Here is a 23,122-nt window from a genome sequence, read left to right as displayed (position 1 = left end):
TTTATCTAGCCCTCCCTCATTTATTCCACTGATACAGTTGAGTTATACCTTTAGAATGTTTTGTAGAGTAATATGGTGTGGTATGTTTTTTGGGTTGTGTTTTAGTTTTTATTTTCCTATAGGAGGAAAGGTATCTAATATCACATTGCAGAATCCTATTCCTTGCTTGCTCTGCAGTTTCTGTTTGTTCCATGTCCAAAGTTTATGTGTATAGAACATACAGGTATATATAAAGTTATGCTTCTTGCTGTTGATGTAGATAAAACAGCATACAGTTGAAGAAAATAAGTGCAGAAAAATCAGTGAGAAAAAAAATTACATGGTACTAGTAGTCATGACAAATATTTTTGGGGTTGTTGTGGTTTAACCCGTCAGGCAGCTAAACACTACACAGCCATTCACTCACACCCTGCCAAGTGGGATGAGGAAGAGAATCGGAAAAAAAAGTGAAACTCGAGGGTTAAGATAAGGACAGTTTTATAGGACAGAAAAGAATATAATAATAAAATAATAGTAATAATAATAAAAAGAGCATACAAAACAAGTGATGCACAATGCAATTGCTCACCACCCTCCGACTGATGCTCAGCCTGTCCCCGAGCAGGGATCACTACCCCAGCCAGCTACCCCAAGTTTATATACTGAACTTGACATCATATGATAGGTAATATCCCTTTGGTCAGCCTGGGTCAGCCGTCCCAGCTGTGTCCCCTCCCAGCTTCTTGTGCATCTCCAGCCTCCTGGCTGGAAAGTTCTTGACTTGGTATAAACATTGCTTGGCAACAACCAAAACATCAGTGTATTACCAACATTCTTCTCATACCAAATCCAAAACACAGCACTATACCAGCTGTTAGGAAGAAAATTAACTCTGTCCCAGCTAAAACCAGGACAATGGTTAAAAGACTGTCTGGTAGGAATGTCTTCGGAGTGTATTAAAAATGAATTTTACAAACAACTGGAAGTTGGCAGTGGCTTTTTTGTTTTGTGTTTTTTGCTTGTTTTGGTTTGGTTTTGTGTATGTGTATGACATAAATGAGCATTTTTGTGAAGCAATAGTTTAGTCCTTCCTGCATTAATAATTAAGGTTTTTGTGGTGCCAGTTTTTTTTGGTTTATTGTCACCATATGGATACATTTTGAGGCTTTGTTACAGTTTTGTCAGATTGTAAAGCAAATGATAAGCTCAGATATGTGGGTATTTGATACAGCAACAAGAAAGAAAAAAAAGTTATTGGTAGCTGGAAGAAATAGGATGATGAAAATATTTACTCTTAATCAACATCTCAGAGTTTGTTTAGGAATGTACTCACAAATGACTTTGTATAATTCACTTGCTGCATTTTAGTGAACATTATCAGCAGCCTTTCAGCCAGCAAAGTTTTTTGTATCCCGATTGAGGTAAAAGCCAAAAAGTGACCAAAATGCTACATTAAATGAGGGACAATATTGTAAGGAAAATAATGACTTTTTTTTTTAACAGTATGAATCAGATGAACAAGAAAAAAGTGCATATCAGGAGTATGATAGTGACAGTGATGTTCCTGAAGAGCTGAAAAGAGATTATGTGGATGAGCAGACAGGAGATGCCCCTGTGAAAAGGTAAGTAGACCGTGTCAGTCCCTGGTCTCATTTACAGGCTTTTTATCTCAGTACTCTAATTAGTTCATTTTCTGTTTAATCTATACTCTACAACAGTAGAATAATAATCAAATAATCTTTATGCTACCTGCACAGTTAGAAAGGCTCAGCACTTAGATCTACGGAAGGGGGAGGAACATTAGACTGCTCATCATTATTGCAGAAAGAAACTTTGGAAAGCAAGATTTTGAAGGAGGATAAACGCTCTCTGAAGCAGGTAGTGGAAAACTGATTATTGAGCATTAGATGTTAACTGCAGGTTCTTCTACAACTGCTATTGTGCATACATATACTTTCTGTTGTGTCAAAAGCAGTTGTTTGCAGACAAATGGCTTGACGTTGGGCTTTTACTTTTGCAGAACAAAAGTAAACTTTTGCAGATTTAAAAAAAAAAAGTTGAATTCTTCCATAGCTTGAATGTGGTAATTTGGAATTTTGCATTCTCTCTTTCTTTAAGAATATATATACATACACCTACACGTGTGAATATGCATATTATATTTTGATGAAAAAGTATGTATAAATACTTTATTAATATAAACAAAATCCAAGTCTGTAACCTGTAAAAGAATTAAAGACTTTGTGAAGCAAGCTAACACTACATGTATGCAGGGGATTTCAGGAGAACTAGAAAGCCATCACTTGGGTCGAAGCAGAGGAATATATATATATTTATATATATTTTTTTAAAATAAGTCTTTAAGATAAAATATTGTTAGCATGGTTTCATAAGATATGTCACATAAGCTACTTAATTTCAAAGAAGTGGTGGAGATATTGATAAAAATTACTTAATTGAAACAAACCACAGTCACTGTCCATAGCTTCGTGCTGTGAAATCGAAGCTTTCTGAGTTTTTGGAAGAATATCGTTTTGAGGTATGACAGCTGGCAGAAGGTTTCTCTTAGAGAATCATAGAATATCTCGAGTTGGAAGGGATCCATTAGGATCAACGAGTCAGACTCCCTGATTCTTGTAGGACTACAATTTATGAAAAATCTAATGTTATCTTAGTTTCACGTTCTTCAAAATTGTTTCCATTGTTTCCAGCAGATAGTCATTTTCAGCTATAGCTTACTAGTCTGCCCCTATTTTGTTGTTCTTTTTTTCTTCACCTCATAAACTATGAACTTGAGTCAGAGTGGTTAAAATGATGGCTGAGGCCAGAGAGAGGCCTGCGGAACTCCAGCCTTGGACTACAACTCAGAAACTCCTTTCTCTAGCACAGTGTTATGTAAATTAGGCCAAGCTCCTCTCTTTAAATGTTAAAATCTTAAACCAATTATGCTTTGGCATAAATAAAATACTGGAAGGCATACTGTTGTGTGAAAGAACGGGGGAGGAAGGATTTATTTTCTACTAAATTTTATGTGTATGTCCTTGAATATAATAAGCAGTCATATTTGGTGTATTTTGTTTTGTTTTCTTTAAAGTGTTTCTCGAGAAACTCTGAGGAGCAGAAAGAGATCAGATTATAACCTCAATAAAGTGAATGCACCTATCCTAACAAACACTACGCTGAATGTAATAAGGCTTGTTGGTATGTAGAAAATTGAAGTATTTTATATGTGTTTTTTATTTTAATGCAAACCTATGGATTAGATTAAATATGTTAAATTAATTTTAAGGCTTTTAAAAACGTACCTCGTTGGGCTCTATTTGCACTCTTAGAAAATCTTTATGAAATAGAAATAAAGCAGTAGACCAAAACATTTTTTAATTAAATGAACAAATTTGGTTATATCCTGTGAGTTATTTTTACTTTGAAAATAATTCTGAATGCATATATTGATTTTAACCAAAAATGGTGGATTATTTCTCTAAAATATTGAATGTATCAAAACAGTGGAGAAGTGATCAAGATGCTACTGGTCAAGCGCCTGAGCAACCTCATTTCCTTAGACCTGCTCTGAGCAGGAGATTGCACTAAGTGACCACTGGAGGTCCTTTCTGGCCAGAAGTTTTCTATGAAAACCCTCCCTTCCAGTTCTAGTTGTAATGGGATTGGTTTTTTTATGATAATGATTTCCGTTTGTTTATCTAGGTAATTGTACAATAGCAGTTTTCTGCTACTGAATTTAATGTTATTTATAGAGAAGGGGAAGCAACTACCTAAATTTACCAGGTTAGGCAGAAGAGGGAAGAATTCTGTATGTGTTATATTAATAAGTTTGGTATATTAATTAAGTTTGTTTTCAATGTTTATGTGCTTGGAAAGATTATGGTACTTCAGAGTAAGCTGGTTTTAAAAGTGACTACTCTGACATCTGGTTAGTACCTTTTGCTGTCTTAAAAGGCAGCATATGAATCAGAAATTGATTTTTAAAACCTTTTTTGCAGTTTTTTTTTTCCTCTTGGAGCATGTACAATACAAACCTGAAATAAGAATTGAGATTATTCTGTTGTAACTTTTCTGGTGTTGATCTGTGAGTTAGGTTGGAGAGATTTGTTTGCTACCTTCGAAAATAAGGCTTTGCTCTAAGTAAAGTTAGGATTGAATTTAGAAATGACACATGACACTTTCGTGCAAAACACTTGGTCTTCCCCCAGCCACTGCCTCTGCCCCTCTGCCCTAACACAGGGTGAGAGCAGCTGAAGATGTAGTTCTAGTTTTCCAGTTTTACAGAAAGAGTTATTTTATTTGTGGATTCTGGCCATAACGCTAAACTTAACGTTATTTGCAAATCTCATACATATGCTTTTTCCCCCTTCTGGAATGACATTTAATTTTCAATATTTCTGCTATTGGCAGTGGTTTATATTGATTCTGTAATGACTGATAATAGCGGTATTTGGAACATGAAATTAGAAAGGGACCTCCTGCAACCCCTGCTACTGGAAGACATGTCATTTAGTACTGCCTGTGAATATGCTTGTTTTGAGCTCTGACTTAGAGAATACTTCTGTTTCATTCCCACCACTATCTAATAAGAGCTCTATTTGAGAAGCCTTATCAAATTCGTGGTTAAAAAAAAAATTAAAAAAAAATGATCCACCTATTTTTCTGCTCACTTGATTTTATGTCAAAATAAACTTTGAAGTTCAACAGATCGTCTGGTTCTTTGATACATACTGCCCCGCTGTTCTTACAGAAAGCAATCTTGTTTCTTCTCAGTCTTTGATTTATTAAACTAAATGTACCAAGCTTTATTGTGTCCTATATATTTACCCACCAGAAGCTTATATCCCCTACTTTCTTACTATTTTTAATTTCTGCTTGTGTTGTAGTCTTGTCAAAATCATGTGCAATACTTTGCATGAGGTCTCCCTGCATTGGGCCACTGTTGTATTGCAGCATCTTGGTCAGCAGTTGCCTCTGTTTTGCACCTCTTTGGATTTCTCACAGCTTCCTTGTACTGGCAGTTCAGTCCATCTCTAATGAGCATGTACAGCCAGGTCCTTCACTTTCCCAGTTTTTAGCAAGGGATAAGCTGCTAGTTTCTATTAGAAAGATGCATGTTTTTAATTAATTGGTCCCCAAGTGCATGGCTTTTACATTTTGTACTATTGAATTTCATCCAATTTCTGTAACAGGAGTCATCAAGGTCCTCTAGTTCTTCCTGCACATTATGTCAATCCTTTTCAGTTCTGATGGTGCCTCCTTATTTTTTTCCATTATCATGCTTTTAGTTTTGTGCCAGAGTCATTAATGAAAACACTAAAGAAGAAGCCAGTTGCTGGGAACTCCACTAGTAGCTTTTCCAGATATTTCCCTTTTCAACACACTCCATTCTGACTTCTCTTTCATTAAACCCTTGTTTATTTAAAAAACCCTAGCTTCACTTGTTTCCTGTGCAACATTGTTAAATTAATACTTTGAATAAATCTTAATTTTGCTTCCATGTTTCTGCTTCTGTCACTTCCATACTTTCTTCAGAACTTGATCTGAAGTCCTTCATCCTGCAAATGATGCACTGGATCAATAGTTGCTTGGATGACTATAGTTCTTCTTGAATGTGCTCTAATTTGCAGTTTTTTCAATTGTAGCTGTACAACCCATGCCATCACTGCTTATTGCACATACAGGTTATTATACTGATTGCCAGACTGGTGATTTCACAGCCATTTTTTATTATGACTTGATTCCTTTGCTACTGTAGCTTGACTGTTTTTAAAGTCTTTTCCGGCTCATTCTCCTTCTGGCTGAAAGTGGCCAGTTCAGTTCTATTAGTCACCCTGTTCTCCTAATTTTTCTTGCTGTCAGTATCATTGTTCCCAATTAAAACCAAGGCAAAGTACTCTTGCCTTTGGACTGTCTTGTTTGTCTACAATTTCTGTCCTGTCATGCCCCCTCAGTTTGGTTTGCCTCTGTTAGTCTTCTGTAATTGGACAACTCCTGATTTTTACCATCTTTGGGAAGTTTAGTTTTGGCAAGACTTCTGGTACTTCTAACTCTTAATGTAACTTCCTGAGAGAATAGGTCTGTTTTTTCCTTTTGAGTTTGTCCTAGTCAGGTTCTAGGAGATCCAGGTATGATCCGGTTTTCTGGATTTTCCCCCAGCAGACAGGACTGCCGTGGAACGTGCCCTTTGTTTAATGTCAGTCTCTGCTTGTGCCATGGAAAGCACCAGTTTGTCTCACACTGTCTCAGATTTTTGGCTGGGAAAATGCCATGGTACTTAACGCTAATTTCAGGGAGTATATCTTGGGATCCCTTCATTATCAATGGGGAACGGCAGGTAATTCCAGAAGATGATAGTTTGTTGGCTACTTTGCCTGTGTGTCATTGCACAGATACCTTAGCGCTTGTCTTTTGGAGCTGCTTGCCCTCTGCACAGGAGATCTAGGCTGCCAGTGTGGCCTAAGGGTCTATTTTTTTAATTAAGTTGGACTATGGGAATTGCATATGCAAGACCAGCGATATGGTGCCTCAAAAAATAAACACGGGCCTAGCGTAGTACAGGGGCCACTATAGATATGTCCTATCTACAGAAAGCCTGTACTCTCTTAAAGTTCTGTTGCTTGAAAATAAGGCTCTATTTTAAGAGAGATTTGTTCTGGTGGCAAGGATGTGAGTATTTAAGCAGTTTTTGTCCCTGCTGCATGTTGTCTCTGATGTCCCTGCCTCCTATATGTTGCATCACCATGATGTATGGTAGGTCTAGATCAGCACCATGATCTTAGTTAACAACAAATCATAAAGGAAGCTAGGCTTAAAAAGAGAAATCTGGAGTGAGTTGAAGATGCAAATTTAAGTTGCCCAATAAAGCAACAGAAATTGTTGCCTCACTTTTTAGGAAGGGATGTTATGCAAATAGTAGTACTCACTGAATGAGTGTAACAGTGCTCATAACCCATTTTGAACTATTTCTGTATGTTGTATGCTGTATATGGAGGCCAGATGAATAAAACAAAGTGTAGCTTAATATTTATAAACTACTAAAATGAGTTACTATGTATAATTGAAGTGGAAGCTGCTATAACTTTTTAATTTGAATTTCAAGTGAACAGCTCAATTTATTTGGTTTTCCCTCAAGTTTTTTGCTGTAAAGTAACCATGAGATTAATTTATAAGGTTATTTTTTTTCTATCAAGCCATTGTGTATTGACTTAAAATGTGAAGGAAGAATGATCCTGTATTAAATTTGTATTGAATATTTTGATCTAGGTTCTATACATCCACAAGAATAATTAATGGCCATGCGTCTTTATGTATTGATTGGGTGATTTCTTATTTTAATTAATATCAATCTGACTTAAGAAATACCCATTAAACTATTTGTTAGGTTGGGGTTTTTTAATACCTTTTCTTGCCTCATTTTTGCTTTTGTTGTGAGCATTTCTTGTGAAGAAACTCTTAGATTTTGCTTACTTTAACACACATTAACTTTTAAGAAAATAATAGTGGTGATGACAAATCTCACAGCAGAAACCTTGTAACTGAGGGAAGTGATTGGTTACATAGCATAGAATCTCATTTGGCTTAAAAACCCCCAAATCATACAGTCTTTCAAAATCACATAAATAGAACGGGCTTTTACTTTTTCCTTCAAAGTGCTGTTTTAGCTCCTAATGTATGTCACTGTAAGCTGCATGTTTGGAACTGTGAGACTCCCTGGAAAATTATTTTACTAATGACCACAGATATACTAAAACTCAAATATATATTTTTCAGGAGATTGTGTTTTTGTTTACCTTTTTGTTTTTACTGATAATTTTTGTATAGATTAGTCTGATAGACAACACTCTCTACCTACTACTGTCTTTAAGGACAAAAGAAGAGTTGGAGATAATACTTCAAAAGAAACCTGCAAATCTTCAGCAGTTTTAACTACAATCAGAGAGCCTCTAGAAAGTCAAGCTGCTTTGAATTGTTGAAACTCTAAGTGGTGTGTTTTCATGTATTTCTGGAGGTTTCCAGCACGGCGTGGCTTTGGGCTGTTAGTGGTGTTTGGAAATGTTCTCATACACCCCTTCTCACTCAAAATAGGAACTTCAGTGCAACTGGGTAACAATATACAGAAGTTAAAAGTCGGCGTCCTGTTAGAGCAATTAGGAGGAAATGTTCTTGGAACACTTGTGTCAAGATGCTGAGTGATGTAATGATAGAGAAATGTTCTTGGCTTCAGGAGATTTTTGTAGGGACAATACGGGAGCAGTGTACAATATGTAGCCCTTTGGAAAAGCATAAGACACTGCCTCAGAGTTTACCTTAAAATATTCAGGCCAACAACACAGATATTTGGAAATCTAACTGTCCAGAATGTAATACATTGCCCTTATATAGTGTATGGTTGCAGACAAATTTAAATATGTGTTTATCACATAGTAAGTGAGAAAAATCAGGCTGTGGCAGTACAGAATATTCACATATCACATATGGAGGTGACAGCTGCTTTGAGTGGGGTACCATCCTTTCCCAAACATCTGAAAATTTCTATATTGGGCTGTGCTAGAATTAGCTTCATTTGGGTTTCCCTTTTGGAAGACAAATAGAATTTTTTTAAGTCTCCAATTTGTTCATAATGCTGTAGATCAAAACACTGATAGCTACACATAGAATTAACAGTTGGGCTAAACTGCAAAATATTAAGTATTGCAATCTCTGTCAAATCTCCAAAAATAACATAATACATGCTTGTGTGTGTTAGCAAGCTGAGACACAGATGCATGCTATTTGGGCAGGGAGTCTAAGCTTGATGGAAACCAGGAAAGTAGTGATGTCAGGTTATTGCTTGATTCTTACCATACTGCTATGTCATCTTACCACGTGTGTATGTATATCATGTATTTGTCAAATTAATGTTATCTTTACTGACCTACATAAGTAAATGCTTACAAAGTTCACGTAACTCCCCTGATACAAACAACTAATTTTATCTCTGCGTTACTCAGTTTCTCTGCATAAAACAGTATTTTCTGTGTTGATGAGTAAGTTAGTTTGCTGGGCACAGCATTAACTTGCAAAACAATGTTGCTGACTACAGGAAAAAGAAATTATTTTAGTAATTGTAATTTTTTTTCCAACCTATCACATCAAAACATGTCTGGAATGTGGCAATTTGTTAAATGATCTGCTGGGTGGACTGCATTTACATTTTGGTTCAAAAATTGATGTCACTGCAATAACCCAAAACTTATTATATATTCTTTATGTTTTTAAGATGCTTATAGGGCAAACATTATTTTTGAACTAGTCAGCAGGAAACATAAGGTAGCTGCTATGTTGAGGTTTTCATTAAGTGTGATTTTTGTATGACTCGATGAAAAGAGCCATGCCCAGTGCTGGAAAACAAAAGAACTAAAAACTATAGGCACTGTTAGGGAAAAAATTCTTTCTGCATCCAAATCCTATGATCAGTTTGACTTAACTAACACATAGATAGAGGTCCTGAAATATATATTAAAAAAAAAAATAAATTAAAAAATTCATTTTCTCTAAGCCGCGTGTGCAGCATCAGAGACCAAGAAGGAAGAAAAGGAATTATTCTTCTTTGTGGATGTGCCAGGGTCCCAGCATCTTCTTTTTCTGTCAGTCTGTCCCTCTAGAATAATTTCAAACGTACATCTTAAAACTATTTGGTTTTCTTATCCAAAGATAAAAAGGGAAGAGAGCAGCGAATGCTGTGTTGCTGATGTGAAACACATTATTCCTAGTGTTGTTGGATGAAATCCATTCTTGAGCTTATAATTTTTACACTGTTCTTTTCTGTTGCTTGAAAAATATCCATATGTGCACATATAAATGCACACTAATGCATCAAATCTTCAGTGGTTCTAGATAACGTTTGAATTTGGTACCAAAAGGCCAGGAATCGTTCAAGACATTTTGATATCAATTAACATCCATATTTGGAGAAATCTTGAGGCATTTCAGGTGTCTTCATCATTATATTTAGCTTTGTTTTTAAACACCCCAATCTCTAAAATATTACTCAGTTGTACTTAATCAATATTCAAAGCTAAATAATAAACTTTGTAAAGCTGGTTTTGAGTTTGTCAAACTCAGCGCTGTCTTTGTAACATGCTGAGGAAAATGATCTTCTGTGTTTAATTTTTAAGGGAAATACATGCAGATGATGAATATTCTGAAACCAATTGCATTTGATGTGATCCACTTCATGTCCCAGCTCTTCGATTACTATCTGTATGCAGTCTATACATTCTTTGGCCGAAATGACATGGTACGTAGAAACATTTTATTTATTTCCAAGTATCACTGTACACACAGAATGAGAATGCAGAGCAGTTCTCTTTACTTAAAATACTACCTAATATGTAATCCCCAGAAAAAATTAGTGGCAACAGAGTGGATTTCAGTGCAGGAGTAAGAAAAGGCTGATTACATCAGCAACAAGGGGAATAAGAACTGGGAGCATCATTATCACTGGGGCATGAATCCTGTTATGTTTTGAATAGATTCTGTACTTTTGTTCCAGCAGTGTTGTGAAAGAGGGGAAAGTCAACATAAAACACCTAGAAGTAGTAGGAAAAAGTGAGGAGCAAAAGAGCAATCTGTGGAAGGAGGATAGTGGTTTGGAGCCTAGAGGGTAGGACTTGATTTAATTTTCCTATATGTATGTATCTAACTTATAGTAGAATAACAAAAGGAAGAGGCCAAGGGGGCCATGAAAGTTAAGTAGTAACTCAAGTTTAAGAGGTTTGAAATACATGTTTTCCTGTCTAACATTCTTCTGTCGAACTAATTGCATTAAGGAAAACAGGTTTTCTTTCAGTGATCATGTAGTTGAAATAAATACTTGTTGGCAATGTCTGTGCATAACATAGATTGAATTTCAACAGAATTGTTTTAAAGCATTTATGAAAAGCTATGTGTAAAAATAATTTTCCCCTCTCTTGGCCCCTAAATTACTTCACTAGTAATAATATTGTGGGGTTCCAAATTCATCTTCATCTGATGGCAAATTGTAATGGATTTTCAGGCTCGACATATAGCTCTAAATGGTTTTGAGCTGTTCTATTTGGCAGAACAAATGTAATTGCAATTTGTTTGTGTTTAGAAGATGGGTGGGTGTTTTTTGTTTTGTTTTTTTTTGTTAAGATAATTGATTTCCATTAGCTTAGTCAGCTGCTCTGGTATTCACATTGTGTTGCACTTATTTTTATTTTTTTGCTCCTCCCATTTTTTGTTTCTAAAGCTCACACTGAGTTCCTCACTCTGTACTTGTGACAGAGAACAGCCCAGTGCTAGGCAGGTAAACATTATAGCAGATGGGTGGTAAAATTGTGATGTTCTTGTAGTGTGCCTAATTTTTGTTTTGACAGATGATTTTCTGTGGGAAACATAATTCTTACAAAGGGTCTATGAATGTAATAAACCCTCTTGTAATGCTGCTTAAATGTCCTCGCTCCCCACAGTGTTTGTAAACCTTTAGAAAGTAGAGATGAGTGATGGTATGTGATTTAGACCACTGAAAGTGTTCCTGTTTTATTTTTATTTACAAAATAACATCAAATGGGATTCTTAAAAGCATGCCCGTAATTTAACTTCTTTAAGTGGTTGAAATTATTTGTGAATATTGTACTTAAGTTGCATGTGTGAGTTAGTACACACATAAGGAGAGTGATTAATTGTATAGAGTTCCTTGCCAGTTCAGAGAAAACCAAGGATTTAAAATATATGTGTTGAGTTCTATGTCCAGTCACGATGCTAAGTCCTTGCTCTTTCCAGACCTCTTCAGAATGATTAGCCTATGTAGTCAGCATTTGGCATTCTTCACTGCCAAAAGTTGCACATCATTGTAACCAGAATTGCTCTTTCAAAACCTTTTTAATTCATGGGATGGAAGTTAGGGCTTCCTTTCCTTCTTTTCTCAAATTATGGAGCAATCTAACATGAAATTAACTGGAATTGCCTATATTTAATATCTGTTCACTAATGTGTAAGACATTTATGAACATGCCACAGAATAGTTGTCTTTAGCAGAATAAATTTGAGGCAAGTTATAATTTTTTTTGACAAGACATAGTAATTTGTAAACTACTGGTTATTCTAATGGAAAACATTTTATCTTTTAATCATGACCAGTTGTGTAGAATTAGCGAGGAGTAAAATTATTCTGTAAATTGCCTAATGCTCTGCTTACTTAACCTTACTAAGTCATCAATTTGTGGAATTTAAATATCTACCATTTTGTATATAGAAACAGCAAAAAGTTTCATGAAACAAAGCAGTTATACTTGTGAGTGGCATGTTCTGTGTGAACTCATCAGGTTCTGTTCCTCTGGAAAAATGCTGAGCAACAATATTTTTGGGTTTTCTCTTTATCCTCATACACATGGATGCACAATTCTGACTTCAGGCTGTAACTGGTTGTCTGATAAATCTGGAGTTCTTGATATCTAATGTTTTACAGACATTTAAGTTTGTTCTTATATTCCTTTTCATTCAGATATGTTTCAAATGTGAAATTGCCATTTTTTAGAAAAAATACACTATTATAGAATAAGTAAGTGAAAGTTACTGATAGCTATTGAAAGTTAGTAGTTAAAAGGCAGAAAGAGAAAAAAATAGTGGCAGATTGTGTGATATGTAGTTTTGGTGGTGCAGGTGCACATTTCTTAAAATGAAATTTAACAGCTGAAACTTGCAAATACATTTTTTAATATATATGTGTGCTTTGTCCTTTAAGCAGGGTATTTTTTCTATTTGTGCTTACCTTAACAGGGAGAATAGCCAGTCTTGAATTTGTAGTCCTTGTGGCCATGTCTTGAAAAACTACCGTATGGTGTTAAGGAGGGGAAAAAAAGGAGAATCAAGGGTGTGTTTCTTAAAGGGAAAAAAAGTTCTTTTATTTTTCACCCATATACCTACAAAATCAAAGTCAGTTCAGAACTGATATTTCTACAGTAAAAATGTGAAGAAAAAAAACCAAATTATTTTTGTAAAAAAAAAAACTTCATGTGTGGAAAAACAAAGGCATGAACACGTATTTTTATCAAACATGGACATTAGGATAGTGATTTGTATCTCCTAGATCAGGTTCTAGATTTCAGCAGAGTGTACTTCCAGTGGGAATTCAGCTCAGAAGTAAATTTTCATTGAATATACATGAGGATTGGGGCAGATGGACATCATAGGTCAGAAACGTTAGATGCAGTAAATGGGGACCTAAATTATACCTTTTTGTATTTTCTAGAGGAGTGGATGGGATGACATGAACTTTCCTCCCTTATGTAGCACATTGAAAGGAAGTCTGATAATGCAGTGTACCACAGTGCTCCAGATATTGTTCAGTAAATCGCCTTTTGGTGTGAATCACATACCAGAATGGGATTCAGATACTTCCAGATACTTGATGTAAATGTGTATTTCTTAGCCATCCCATTTCTACTTTTGTTGTTGTGTTAGTTTGTTCTTTGATTTTTCAATTGGAAGTAGAAGATAAGTAGCTACATTAATTGCACATGTTGAATTGGACCCTTAGCTGGTATAATTCCTTGCATTTACCAGGAAATCAGTGTAGCTATATTGATTTTTCCCACATCTGCCCCATAATACTTCCGAGACGTGAACATGAAGATGGCACATTTCTCAGGTAGATCTTTGCAACCGTTAAGTAATCATGACTGCTTTATAAGATCAATGGATATAATCTTACATAGCAAGTTAGAAATTTAATAAGGAATTACAAGAAATTTTATAGCTTGAGAGAGAAGTCAAGACGATGCATGCAGTCACAGTGGGGACATGGTGGTTCACCATTCTGGGCTCATCGTCCAAATGGGAAAATCTAGAGCCCTGCACCCAAAAACAGTATTATAGCAATAAAGGATACTGGTTGTTTATTGGTGTGAATGGTAAGCTGTCATCTTCATGAAAGGTACTCGGGTCTTCACATCAGTGCAGTGTTGAGTGCTCTTACCTCTGTTGATTTTCTTTTCATTTTCTGTGGTTCTGATTTTGTGCTCAGACTTCAATGTAAGTATGCTGTAGGTGGTGTTTACAAACTGAAGTTTTGCTATATCCCTGTAAAGTTTAAACCAATGGGTTTTCCTTTCCCAACTTAAGGAGATTGTATTTCTTCCAGTATGAATCAACAGGGCTCAGCAGCAGCAGATTGCGCACCACACTGAACAGAATCCAGGAGAGTCTGATTGATCTGGTAAGTACCTGGATTTATTGATGCTCAATGAAATAGTGGTCTGTGTAGGAAATGCAGGAATTGTATTTCATCGTGAGTTTCTGATTTTCATCTCTCTTCATATCCAGTGTCTGTAATTACAAAGGTTTAGTTTCATGGCATATCATGAAGTAGATATCTTTATTGTATGAAAACACTTGTTTCTAACGTACAACAAAACTAGTTTAATAGCTTTTGCTATATGTAACAATTACATTATGTATTTAAATCTTATAATGTATTACAGTTTGTGTAATATAGACATTCCAGTAATATCCTTATTAAACACGACTTTTTATAAAAACAAAAAACCAAAAAAGCACAATAGGTGGATCACTTTTCTTCAGTAAAATAATCGCAAAGCAGTAAGCCGTCCTGAAGTTAATTCGTCTTATAAGATAACAGAAGTAATATACTAAGTCCTTTGTTAAGTCATTTCTGAATTGTGGAGAAGTTTCGCTGACATATTTTATAGATTATATCCTGTTGACCACTTAATGAGTTATTTTCAAAATGTGAAAAATAAATATGTTGCTTGTGTCACACTAGTAGTAAATTACTGTCCTTCACATCACATTACAAAGGGAAGACAGGAGACTTCAGGTAGATTTTCTGGATTCAACCAAGCAGCAGAGTTGTCAAGAAATATTGCTAAGAGCTAGACAAAAATGGAAATTTTTATTTCTTTTTTTCCACCTAAATGTAAAACCCTTGAAACATTATGAAGAAATTCCATAAGAGTATTGTAAATAGCTTGTATAGGAATTAATACCATGGATGCTGCAGAAAGGATTTGTTTTCTAAGGCTTCTGCCTTACAAGGAAGTAGAAGACAGATGCTTTTCTCTGACTTTCACAAGGATTTGGCTCTCCACAGGATTGTACTTTATGCCTTTTAAATTCCTTGAAGTATTATATCGAATCCTAAACCATTAATTCAGAAAAGCTTCTTACAGGGTTTTTGGGACATTTCTTATAGAGTCAGTAGAGGGAGCATAAGATAACTAATAACACCAGGCCTCTATAAAACAGAAAAAGGTTCATCATATTCATCATTCATCTCAACAGCAGTGTATTCAGAAATCTGTTTGAGGAAGATCTTGCAAACAGATCAGTTAAAGATTATGGAAAAATGGCAGGTTATGGAATTAAGTTTCTAAACTTCATCTATAGTCACAGTTTCTGACAGTGCTTTACAGCCTTGAATTTTTTTAATCAGTCAAAATGCTAAAAAAAATATATATAGGAGTAAACTGGAAAATAGCAGCACTTCTTTTTCTACCTCAGTCATTTAACAGTGCTGGTACAGATAATGTTAGTGTAAATTGAAATTAATAGCTGTGTTCGAGGAAAGATGTGAAAGGAGGAAGAAATCTTAGCTAACTGCTATTAACTTAAAGGCATTCTGTGAAATTTATTAATATCTTATGTACTTATGCTGGTCTTATGCTATACATGGAAATTTTTCACCTTTTGAATAATGAGGAAGAAAGTCTTCTGTATATTTGTATTGTTTGCTTATTTTTAAGATTTGTGGAAGTTGAGCTCAATCTTTACTGTGTCATGAAATGAGTATTTCTCATTATTGTATGGACTGTTCTGGATCACTCTCAAGATTCTCCTCTCTTAGTTTATTATAAACTGCTTTCTGAAAATATTCATGTCTGTGTTGTAGTGTTCAGTCTCATGGCCTGTTTGGAATTTTGTTTTATTTGCATTGTTTTCTATTCATGGTAACTTTATTGAGTTATTTACTCGATATATGTTGTCGGGTTAGAGGAATAATTGGAGGGTTTAGAGACCAACTCCCCCAGCTTTTTGTAGTCTTTCTGTTGTTTCTGCTCGGGATTGAATTAATGTGATCTAATCTGTATCAGATGCCTTTTTAGGATACTACTTCTATTATTATTCAGCTGCATTTGAGCTTCCTTTGTGAAGGAAAAAGCAAAGTGGAGGGGGGGTTCCACTTCTGGCAAGGTAAAGACAAGCTGTGCTTACTGTTCTTTCTTGTGTCTTTGCAGCATATTCAGTATGAAGAGTACAGAGGTCGATTTGAGCCATTCCCTGTAGCTCCTTATGTAGCTGCTCTATTCTAAGTTTATACTTCTCTTCTTACAGTGCAAGAAGTGTCTGTCCTTTTAATGTATATGGTACTTACTGTAGACAAGCCATACTTGAGAAATAAGTACTCCTGATTTTCAGCTGGACCATCACGAGGCAGAGAGCTGGGCTTCTGACTCAGGGCCACTGAGCAAAAAGGCTGCAGAAATTTAAGTGCTTCCAGTGCTCTTGCCTGCACCCCTCCTCAGGCACCACACACCCTCTGCTGCTGCTGGAGGGTCCATGTCCCCTCTAAGCAGTACTCAATGACAGCTGAATCACTTCTCCAGTGTTTCGCAATCTTCTTAGCAAAGTGCTTTATAAGCTGCTACAAGTCCACCTGCAGTTTCCATTAATGTTTTAGGCGGTGAACAGGACATAGCTGAGATATGAACACGTGTTCAGACATGTTAACTTCACCGCAGGGCAATGATGTGATACCTCAGCTGTGATTATTCACTTTCCTTATGCTGTCCCTACACTGATACAATAATATACATTACAGTAAACCAAAAACCCAAAACAGTAACAACCAAACCTAACCACTTCTTTTGGAAGTGAAAGTTCCTCTCCTCCTTGTATTTATGATACAAATACATGTTGGTAATTTGGATTTTTTTTTAATTTGGATGTTTTGTATGATATATTCAGAATGACAACAATGAAGGGAGTTTATGATGACAATGATGAAAGGACGTAACTCTTCACAAGATAGAACAAGCATGTTCTTTAGGCATTACTGCTTTAAATATGATTCCTATTTAAAACTGTTGTAAACATACCAACAATGAGGTTTTGTCCTGCTATGGCTTCTATTAAAATCTGCACTGTTAATAGTGAAACTGGTTTAAGGATAGTATGAAATTTCTTTCAATATATACTTGAAATAGGTTTAGTTTCAAAAAAATAAATAAAAGGAGCCTAGCAATTAGCAAAACTATCTTTATTTGCTTTCTTATAGTAAGTTATATGGAAGTGTACTGGGTTGCTTACAGTGACTAACCAGTTTTCTGTGTCTAAGCTACTTATCTTTGCCTTAAGGAAATACCTGCAGGCTAATGCAAAAGTATAAAAGATATAAGCACTTTGAGTATTTGTTTTAAAGTAGATTAGGGTGAACTTTCATTTCTGAAACGTAAGAGAGCAATATGACTTTCAAAAATCTGTTTGGTTATGTTGTACTGAACTTCATATTTGTATCTGAACTTCATATTCAGACCTTTTCACGGCTAGTACAGAATAGCTTCAGCACAGATTTCTGCCTTGCAGCTGCTTCAGAGCTAATAATTTGGAAACAGGGAAAGAGAAGAGTGAAAAGGGGAGGAAGAAGCGCTCGCTTATAATGTTAAAGTGCAGATTTGATTAGGCCAAACACATTGAAACAGGCGCCTACATTCTGAGCTGACTGTGTCTCCTCACTGACAGTTCCTCCAGAGTGGGGTGTGCAGAGATGCCCACACACATTGGGTCCCTCTGTTCATCATTTCTAACAGGAATGCGTTTTTACAACAGTAATGATGTTCATGTTAGTTCACTGAGACCATTAGCCCCCAAGTAGGTACAAGGCACCAATTGGATTAAAGTGATCAACAGTAACTGGTGATTCAGAAGGGAAGTTTCTACTTCTGATTCCTTGCTTTATCTGTCTTTAAGCAACTTCCTTATCTTTACAAAATGTAACTTAGTCATGGTACAGCCATTACCGAGATGTTGTTTCGGACTGTCCTGTGTATGCAGATAGCTGCTTTGAGTGATACTTCCAACACTGAGGTTTTGGCAGCAAATAACCATGGAATACTCATATGTATTTCATTGGAAACTGGCTTGCTCAAGAAAAACTGGGATTTAGAATGGAGTTTGTTAGAGTTACTGTGCCTTACAGCAGTAGAAAACAAACCACTGCGGTAAAGTGTATAAACATTGTAATGCCATGTATAGAAGACTCGATGGAAGGAATTACTGGTATAAAGAAGTATTTGTTAATGTATTTTAGATTCTGTCTTGTCTTTAGCTTTTGGGCTCTTGTCCCGTAAAGTATATATCTTTTGACAGAGATAGTAGGTTACAGATTGATGGTGCAGAGATGGAAAATGTAGATTTTTCAGCTGTACAAATAAGATAAGGAATAATGGGAAGAACACTTTTTTTCTTCATGCCTGACTTTCCAGCCCATTTTGGCTTTGACCCTTTGATGCTGTGGAATGGTACAGTTCAGTTCTAGTCCCAGTTCTGGGAAGAAATAATTCAGTTTTTCTTAATGTCACAGCACAGTCCTACATTTGTTATTGCTGACATGTTCTCTGTTATGTCCTGGTTCGGCACACCAAGGACAAACTCGGTAGGGTCCAGGCTGTGGAATTTGTTACCTGACACAGCAGTGCCTAAGCACAAGATGCTACTCCTAGAAGACACAGCTAAGCTCTGAAGATAATTTCTGCGACTATTACAATCCTTACTTGGTCTCCTGCTCCTTCAAAGAAAAAGAATAAAGCCCAAAAGACAATTTGTGGGGTTCTTTCCTTCCTTTCTTTGAAAAGATTTGTACAACATACATAATAACAATGTTAAAGGTGTTGTGTGACTTGCTTGTCAAGAGAAGAGAACTCCATGTATACAAAAGGAAGTTCTGATCTGACAAGCACTTTGAAAATATATGAGGACTTATGCAGGTGGTTTCCTCCTTCACATTATTCGTTAGAGCTCTTCCACAACTTTTTCTTTTTTTGTTTGACCGTTTACCCAAGCAGACTGGAATGATTTACTGAAGTTTTCTAGCTTATTTCTTTTCTTCTGTGTTTTGGCAATTGCTTTGTCTCTCTTTGGTCAGTCACTGAGCCATCTCATTTTAGTCACTTCAGACTCTTCTTACTGGGCACCCAAAACTTGGGCTGATTCCTGGTCACAGAGGAGTGCTGGTGTTCACAGAGTAGCAGCTGAGCAGCTGGGATCCAGTAGCAGCTCCTTCTCAAAATCTATTTGGATAAGAAAAATGTGATGGTAAAAATGTGTGTGACCAGAGCAGATTGGCTTACGTGTTTTGTAAGGTGGTGGTTCAGGTTCCCAAGGGTGTGTGTAACAGTGCTTGTCTGCGGAGGCTCATTTGATATTTGTTTTTTAAAGCATAGTTAATGACTCATTTTCTCAGTTGTCTATCAGCACACATGGATTCCTGATAGAGACCTTGTTGTGTTAGGTTAAACAAGGTAGTAGATAAAGTTTTGGTAAGATTTTTTTATGCAAAAAGTCTGCCATTTAACTTTGAACACTAAGAAATAAATTAAATTGAAAGATCCCAGAAGTTTCTATGCAGACTTGCTTGAAGTCTGTTACTGAAGTCAACTCAACTGAGCTTTGGGACATGCTTGTTTTGTAATGGAAAGCATGAAGGATCTACACTCTTGAAATGGCAACCGCCTACCTCAGGGCAGTGGTGATAACTCAGCACTGGGGCCAGGGTGAAGTGCATGCAGTGGAAGTGTTGGCACGTTGGGAATCCTTTGCATGGCATTTCGTAATGCTGTCAAGGTATCACTTGCTTGCAAAGGATTGTAAATAAATAGAAAATTAAAAGCATCATTCCTCAAGATGGTTTGTTGCTTGGCTTGTAATGATCTGCCCTCTTCAAGTGTGTTGAGTGGTGATTGTAGTAGTAGCTGACACTGTTTACATTTGATTTAGTTTCCTAAGGGCTGAGTCAAGATTATCTGTTTTATAAGCATTGTGCCCCTCAGCAAGAAAATATTAATCTTTCCACTTAAAACATAGTAGGGGTATTGAAAAGTACCATTTACCATTTTTAAGCCTTAAGGCATTCGCATCATATTCAAAAAACACAATTACCCTTGAGTGCAATGTGATTGTACAGTTGGCTTTACCTGTCATTTTCAGCATCGAGTTTCAAGGATGTGTAAGTTTAAGGGGGAGGGAAAAACCCTGACTTGTTGCTTTGAGCACATCTCTTCTAATAAAAAATTCTTGTATGCGAAGTAACTACCTGGAGTTAGTTGAGCTATTTTCAGACAGCCTTTGAATATAATAAGGGGTTATACTTTCTTTGATCAGTATTTATTTTCTTGTACCCTACGCTCATGATATTACAGGAACTATCAATTACTGTTTCATAAACAGAGATGATAGAGCTGTCCTATCTTAGATAAATATCTGGGGTCAGACTGCTTTTCCTTCCCCATCAGTACACGTCAAGTTCTTGGTGGCAGTGTTGGTACATCGGAGCTGGTGTCAACTGTTTGAATGCCAGAACCTTTCCAGATAGTCTCATTTTTTCCCATGCCTTTGAAACACCACTTATTCTTTTAAGATCAGGATTTCTTCAGTACTGTTTACAGGTGTCACCATTTGGTCATAGCAGAATTAAAATTAAAATTGTACCTATTGTGTATGTATATTAATTCTAAACGGTTCTGAAGCTAAAGTCATACAAAAGGTACTAGGTCAGGAGAAGCTCAGTTTTGAAAGATTATTGGTTATTAGTGTGATTTGCAGAGCGTTTGTGTGCTGGGGACAGGTTGTGGCGTTTACTGTTTTTTATTTGAAACCAGCGAAAGGAGATGATTATAATTAACTGTCAACTTTTCTCCACCAGAGATGGCAGATGATCAGCTATTTTGGTCATAGTTTCTGTTGGATAACTGAAATAAATACGTGCTCCTGAGCTCACAATGAGATCAGGCCCCTTAAAAATGTCTCTTTTGCAAATTGCGCAGCAAACTTCTGACTTAGATAATTAGCTTAGGTAGCTTTTACCTCTGATTTAGGTAATTAGTTTCTCGTCTCATCTTCCCACTAAAATGGAAGGCTTAACAGAGATTTGCCGCTGGGTTCAGCCAAACTATTGAAATGAGAAGTTCCTGTTGTTACAAAAGAAGATTTTTTTTGGAGGAAGTGACTGAAGGAGAGGTTTATTCCTCACACAGATAGATTTATTTGGTTTTTTTTTTCCTGGTCACTAAATATTTTTCTTCTTGGGAGTAAACAATTAAATGCTAAAGTAAAATGTCCAATAATTAATCAAACAATATCAGTCTCATAGAATGTCCTGAGTTGGAAGGGACCCACAAATATCATCGAGTCCAACTCCTGTCCCTGCATATGACAACCCCACAGTTCACACCATGTGTCTGAGGGTGTTGTCCAGTCTCTTCTTGAACACTGTCAGGCTTGGAGCGGTGACACCTCCCTGGGGAGCCGGTTCCAGCGCTCCACCACCCTCTGGGGGAAGAACCTTTTCCTCATGTCCAACCTAAACCTCCACTGGCACATCTTCCTGCCATTCCCTTGGGTTCTGTCATTGGTCACCAGAGAGAAGAGACTGGCACCGGCCCTTCCTCCTTGTGAGGAAGCTGTAGACTGCGATGAGGTCTCCTCTTAGTCTCCTCTGCTTCAGGCTGAACAAACCGAGTGATTTCAGCTGCTCCTCATGTGGCTTCCTCTCCAACCCCTTCACCAACTTTGTAGCCCTCTTCTGGACACTCTGTAGCAGCTTTATGTCCTTTTTATCCTGTGGCACCCAGAACTGCACACAGTGCTCCAGGTGAGGCTGCACCAGTGCAGAGCAGAGCGGGACAATCACCTCCCTCGTGCAGCCCGCAATGCTGTGCTGGATGCCCCCAGGACACAGTTGGCCCTCTTGGCTGCCAGAGACGGTGTTGGCTCATGTTCAACTTGCCATTGACCACAACCCCCAGATCCCACTCTGCAGAGCTGCTTTCCAGCATCTCGTCCCCCAGTCTGTATGTGCAGCCAGGGTTGCCGTGTCCCAGGTGCAAAATCCAGCACTTGCCCTTGTCGATCTTCATGCTGTTGGCGGTTGCTCAGTTCTCCATTTGTCCAGATCCCTCTGCAGGGCTTCTCTGCCCCCAAGAGTGTCGACAGCTCCTCCCAGTTTTGTGTCATTGGCGAATTTACTTAGTATTCCAAGTCCTGTGTCCAAGTCATTTATGAAGACATTGAAGAGTACTGGCAATAGTTATTATAGTTATTATTCAGATAAGTTTGGTGCTTTTGATGAAATTAAACAAAACCCAAACTAAACAAAAATCCAAACAAATAAAAAACAAACCAAAGCAAAACAAAACACCAAACCAACAAACCAACCAAAAAAACAACCAAAGCACAAAAAACTGTGAGATCACTGTTGCTTATTTCTTGTTTGGCAAGGAAGGAGAAACACATCATGTAGTTTGCATCAGTTCCATGTTTACCTTGAAATTATTTTATCAAATCTGTATTTTTTCCCAGATTGCTTACAAGGACATTGTGTAGGCTGTAATATGTCTTAGATATATCACATTTCTGCTCTATCAGCAAGACCTGCCACTCATGCAGAGAAAAGCTGAGCAGGTTTGTTCTGCTTTGCTGCTGCTGTCTGCATGCTCGATGCTGGGTGCCGCAGTATGTTCTCAGTGTAACTTGCCATTTCTTGTCATCAAAGTTGGGCTGGCTGCTTTTAATTTCCTGGCTTCTGCTCTGCTCATCCTCTTCTTCCTCTTGAGAGCGGCGTCATTTTTCCCATTGTCATTTTTATATGACCTTACCTGTTCATGGGTACTCAAAGGCAACCTCTGACAACAGAAGTTATCTTACAGTTTTTCTTAAATCACTGGAAGGGTTAACTTTAACAAGTCCAGTTAACTGCAAAACACATTATTTTTTTAAATACTCTGTAGCCTTTTTTCCTGTTCCAGTCTGAATGTTTTGTCCCTTTATTTCTGCTTTCAATCATTTGATCATTTCTGTTAATGAAGGGTGGAAGAAAAACCACATGCATCACTGAAACCCT

At 36.8% G+C, this 23,122-nt stretch overlaps 1 protein-coding gene across 3 annotated transcripts in view; it reads left to right on the top strand.

Annotated features, from left to right (window-relative positions):
* VPS50 (VPS50 subunit of EARP/GARPII complex) overlaps nucleotides 1–23,122 on the top strand; it is a 92,374-nt gene that overhangs the window by 56,862 nt on the left and 12,390 nt on the right. For all 3 annotated transcript variants that reach the window (XM_080339504.1, XM_080339505.1, XM_080339503.1), the window contains exons 19-22: nucleotides 1,483–1,601; nucleotides 3,074–3,180; nucleotides 10,143–10,264; nucleotides 14,132–14,206. In XM_080339504.1, coding sequence (XP_080195630.1) covers nucleotides 1,483–1,601; nucleotides 3,074–3,180; nucleotides 10,143–10,264; nucleotides 14,132–14,206 — 423 coding nt within the window. The remainder of the gene's footprint in view (nucleotides 1–1,482; nucleotides 1,602–3,073; nucleotides 3,181–10,142; nucleotides 10,265–14,131; nucleotides 14,207–23,122) is intronic.

Source organism: Nesoenas mayeri, assembly GCF_963082525.1.
Source record: "Nesoenas mayeri genome assembly, chromosome: 2".
NCBI lineage: Eukaryota > Metazoa > Chordata > Aves > Columbiformes > Columbidae > Nesoenas > Nesoenas mayeri.
The sequence above is the reverse complement of the archived record's forward strand: the minus strand, read 5'-3'. Positions and strand labels throughout refer to the sequence as shown.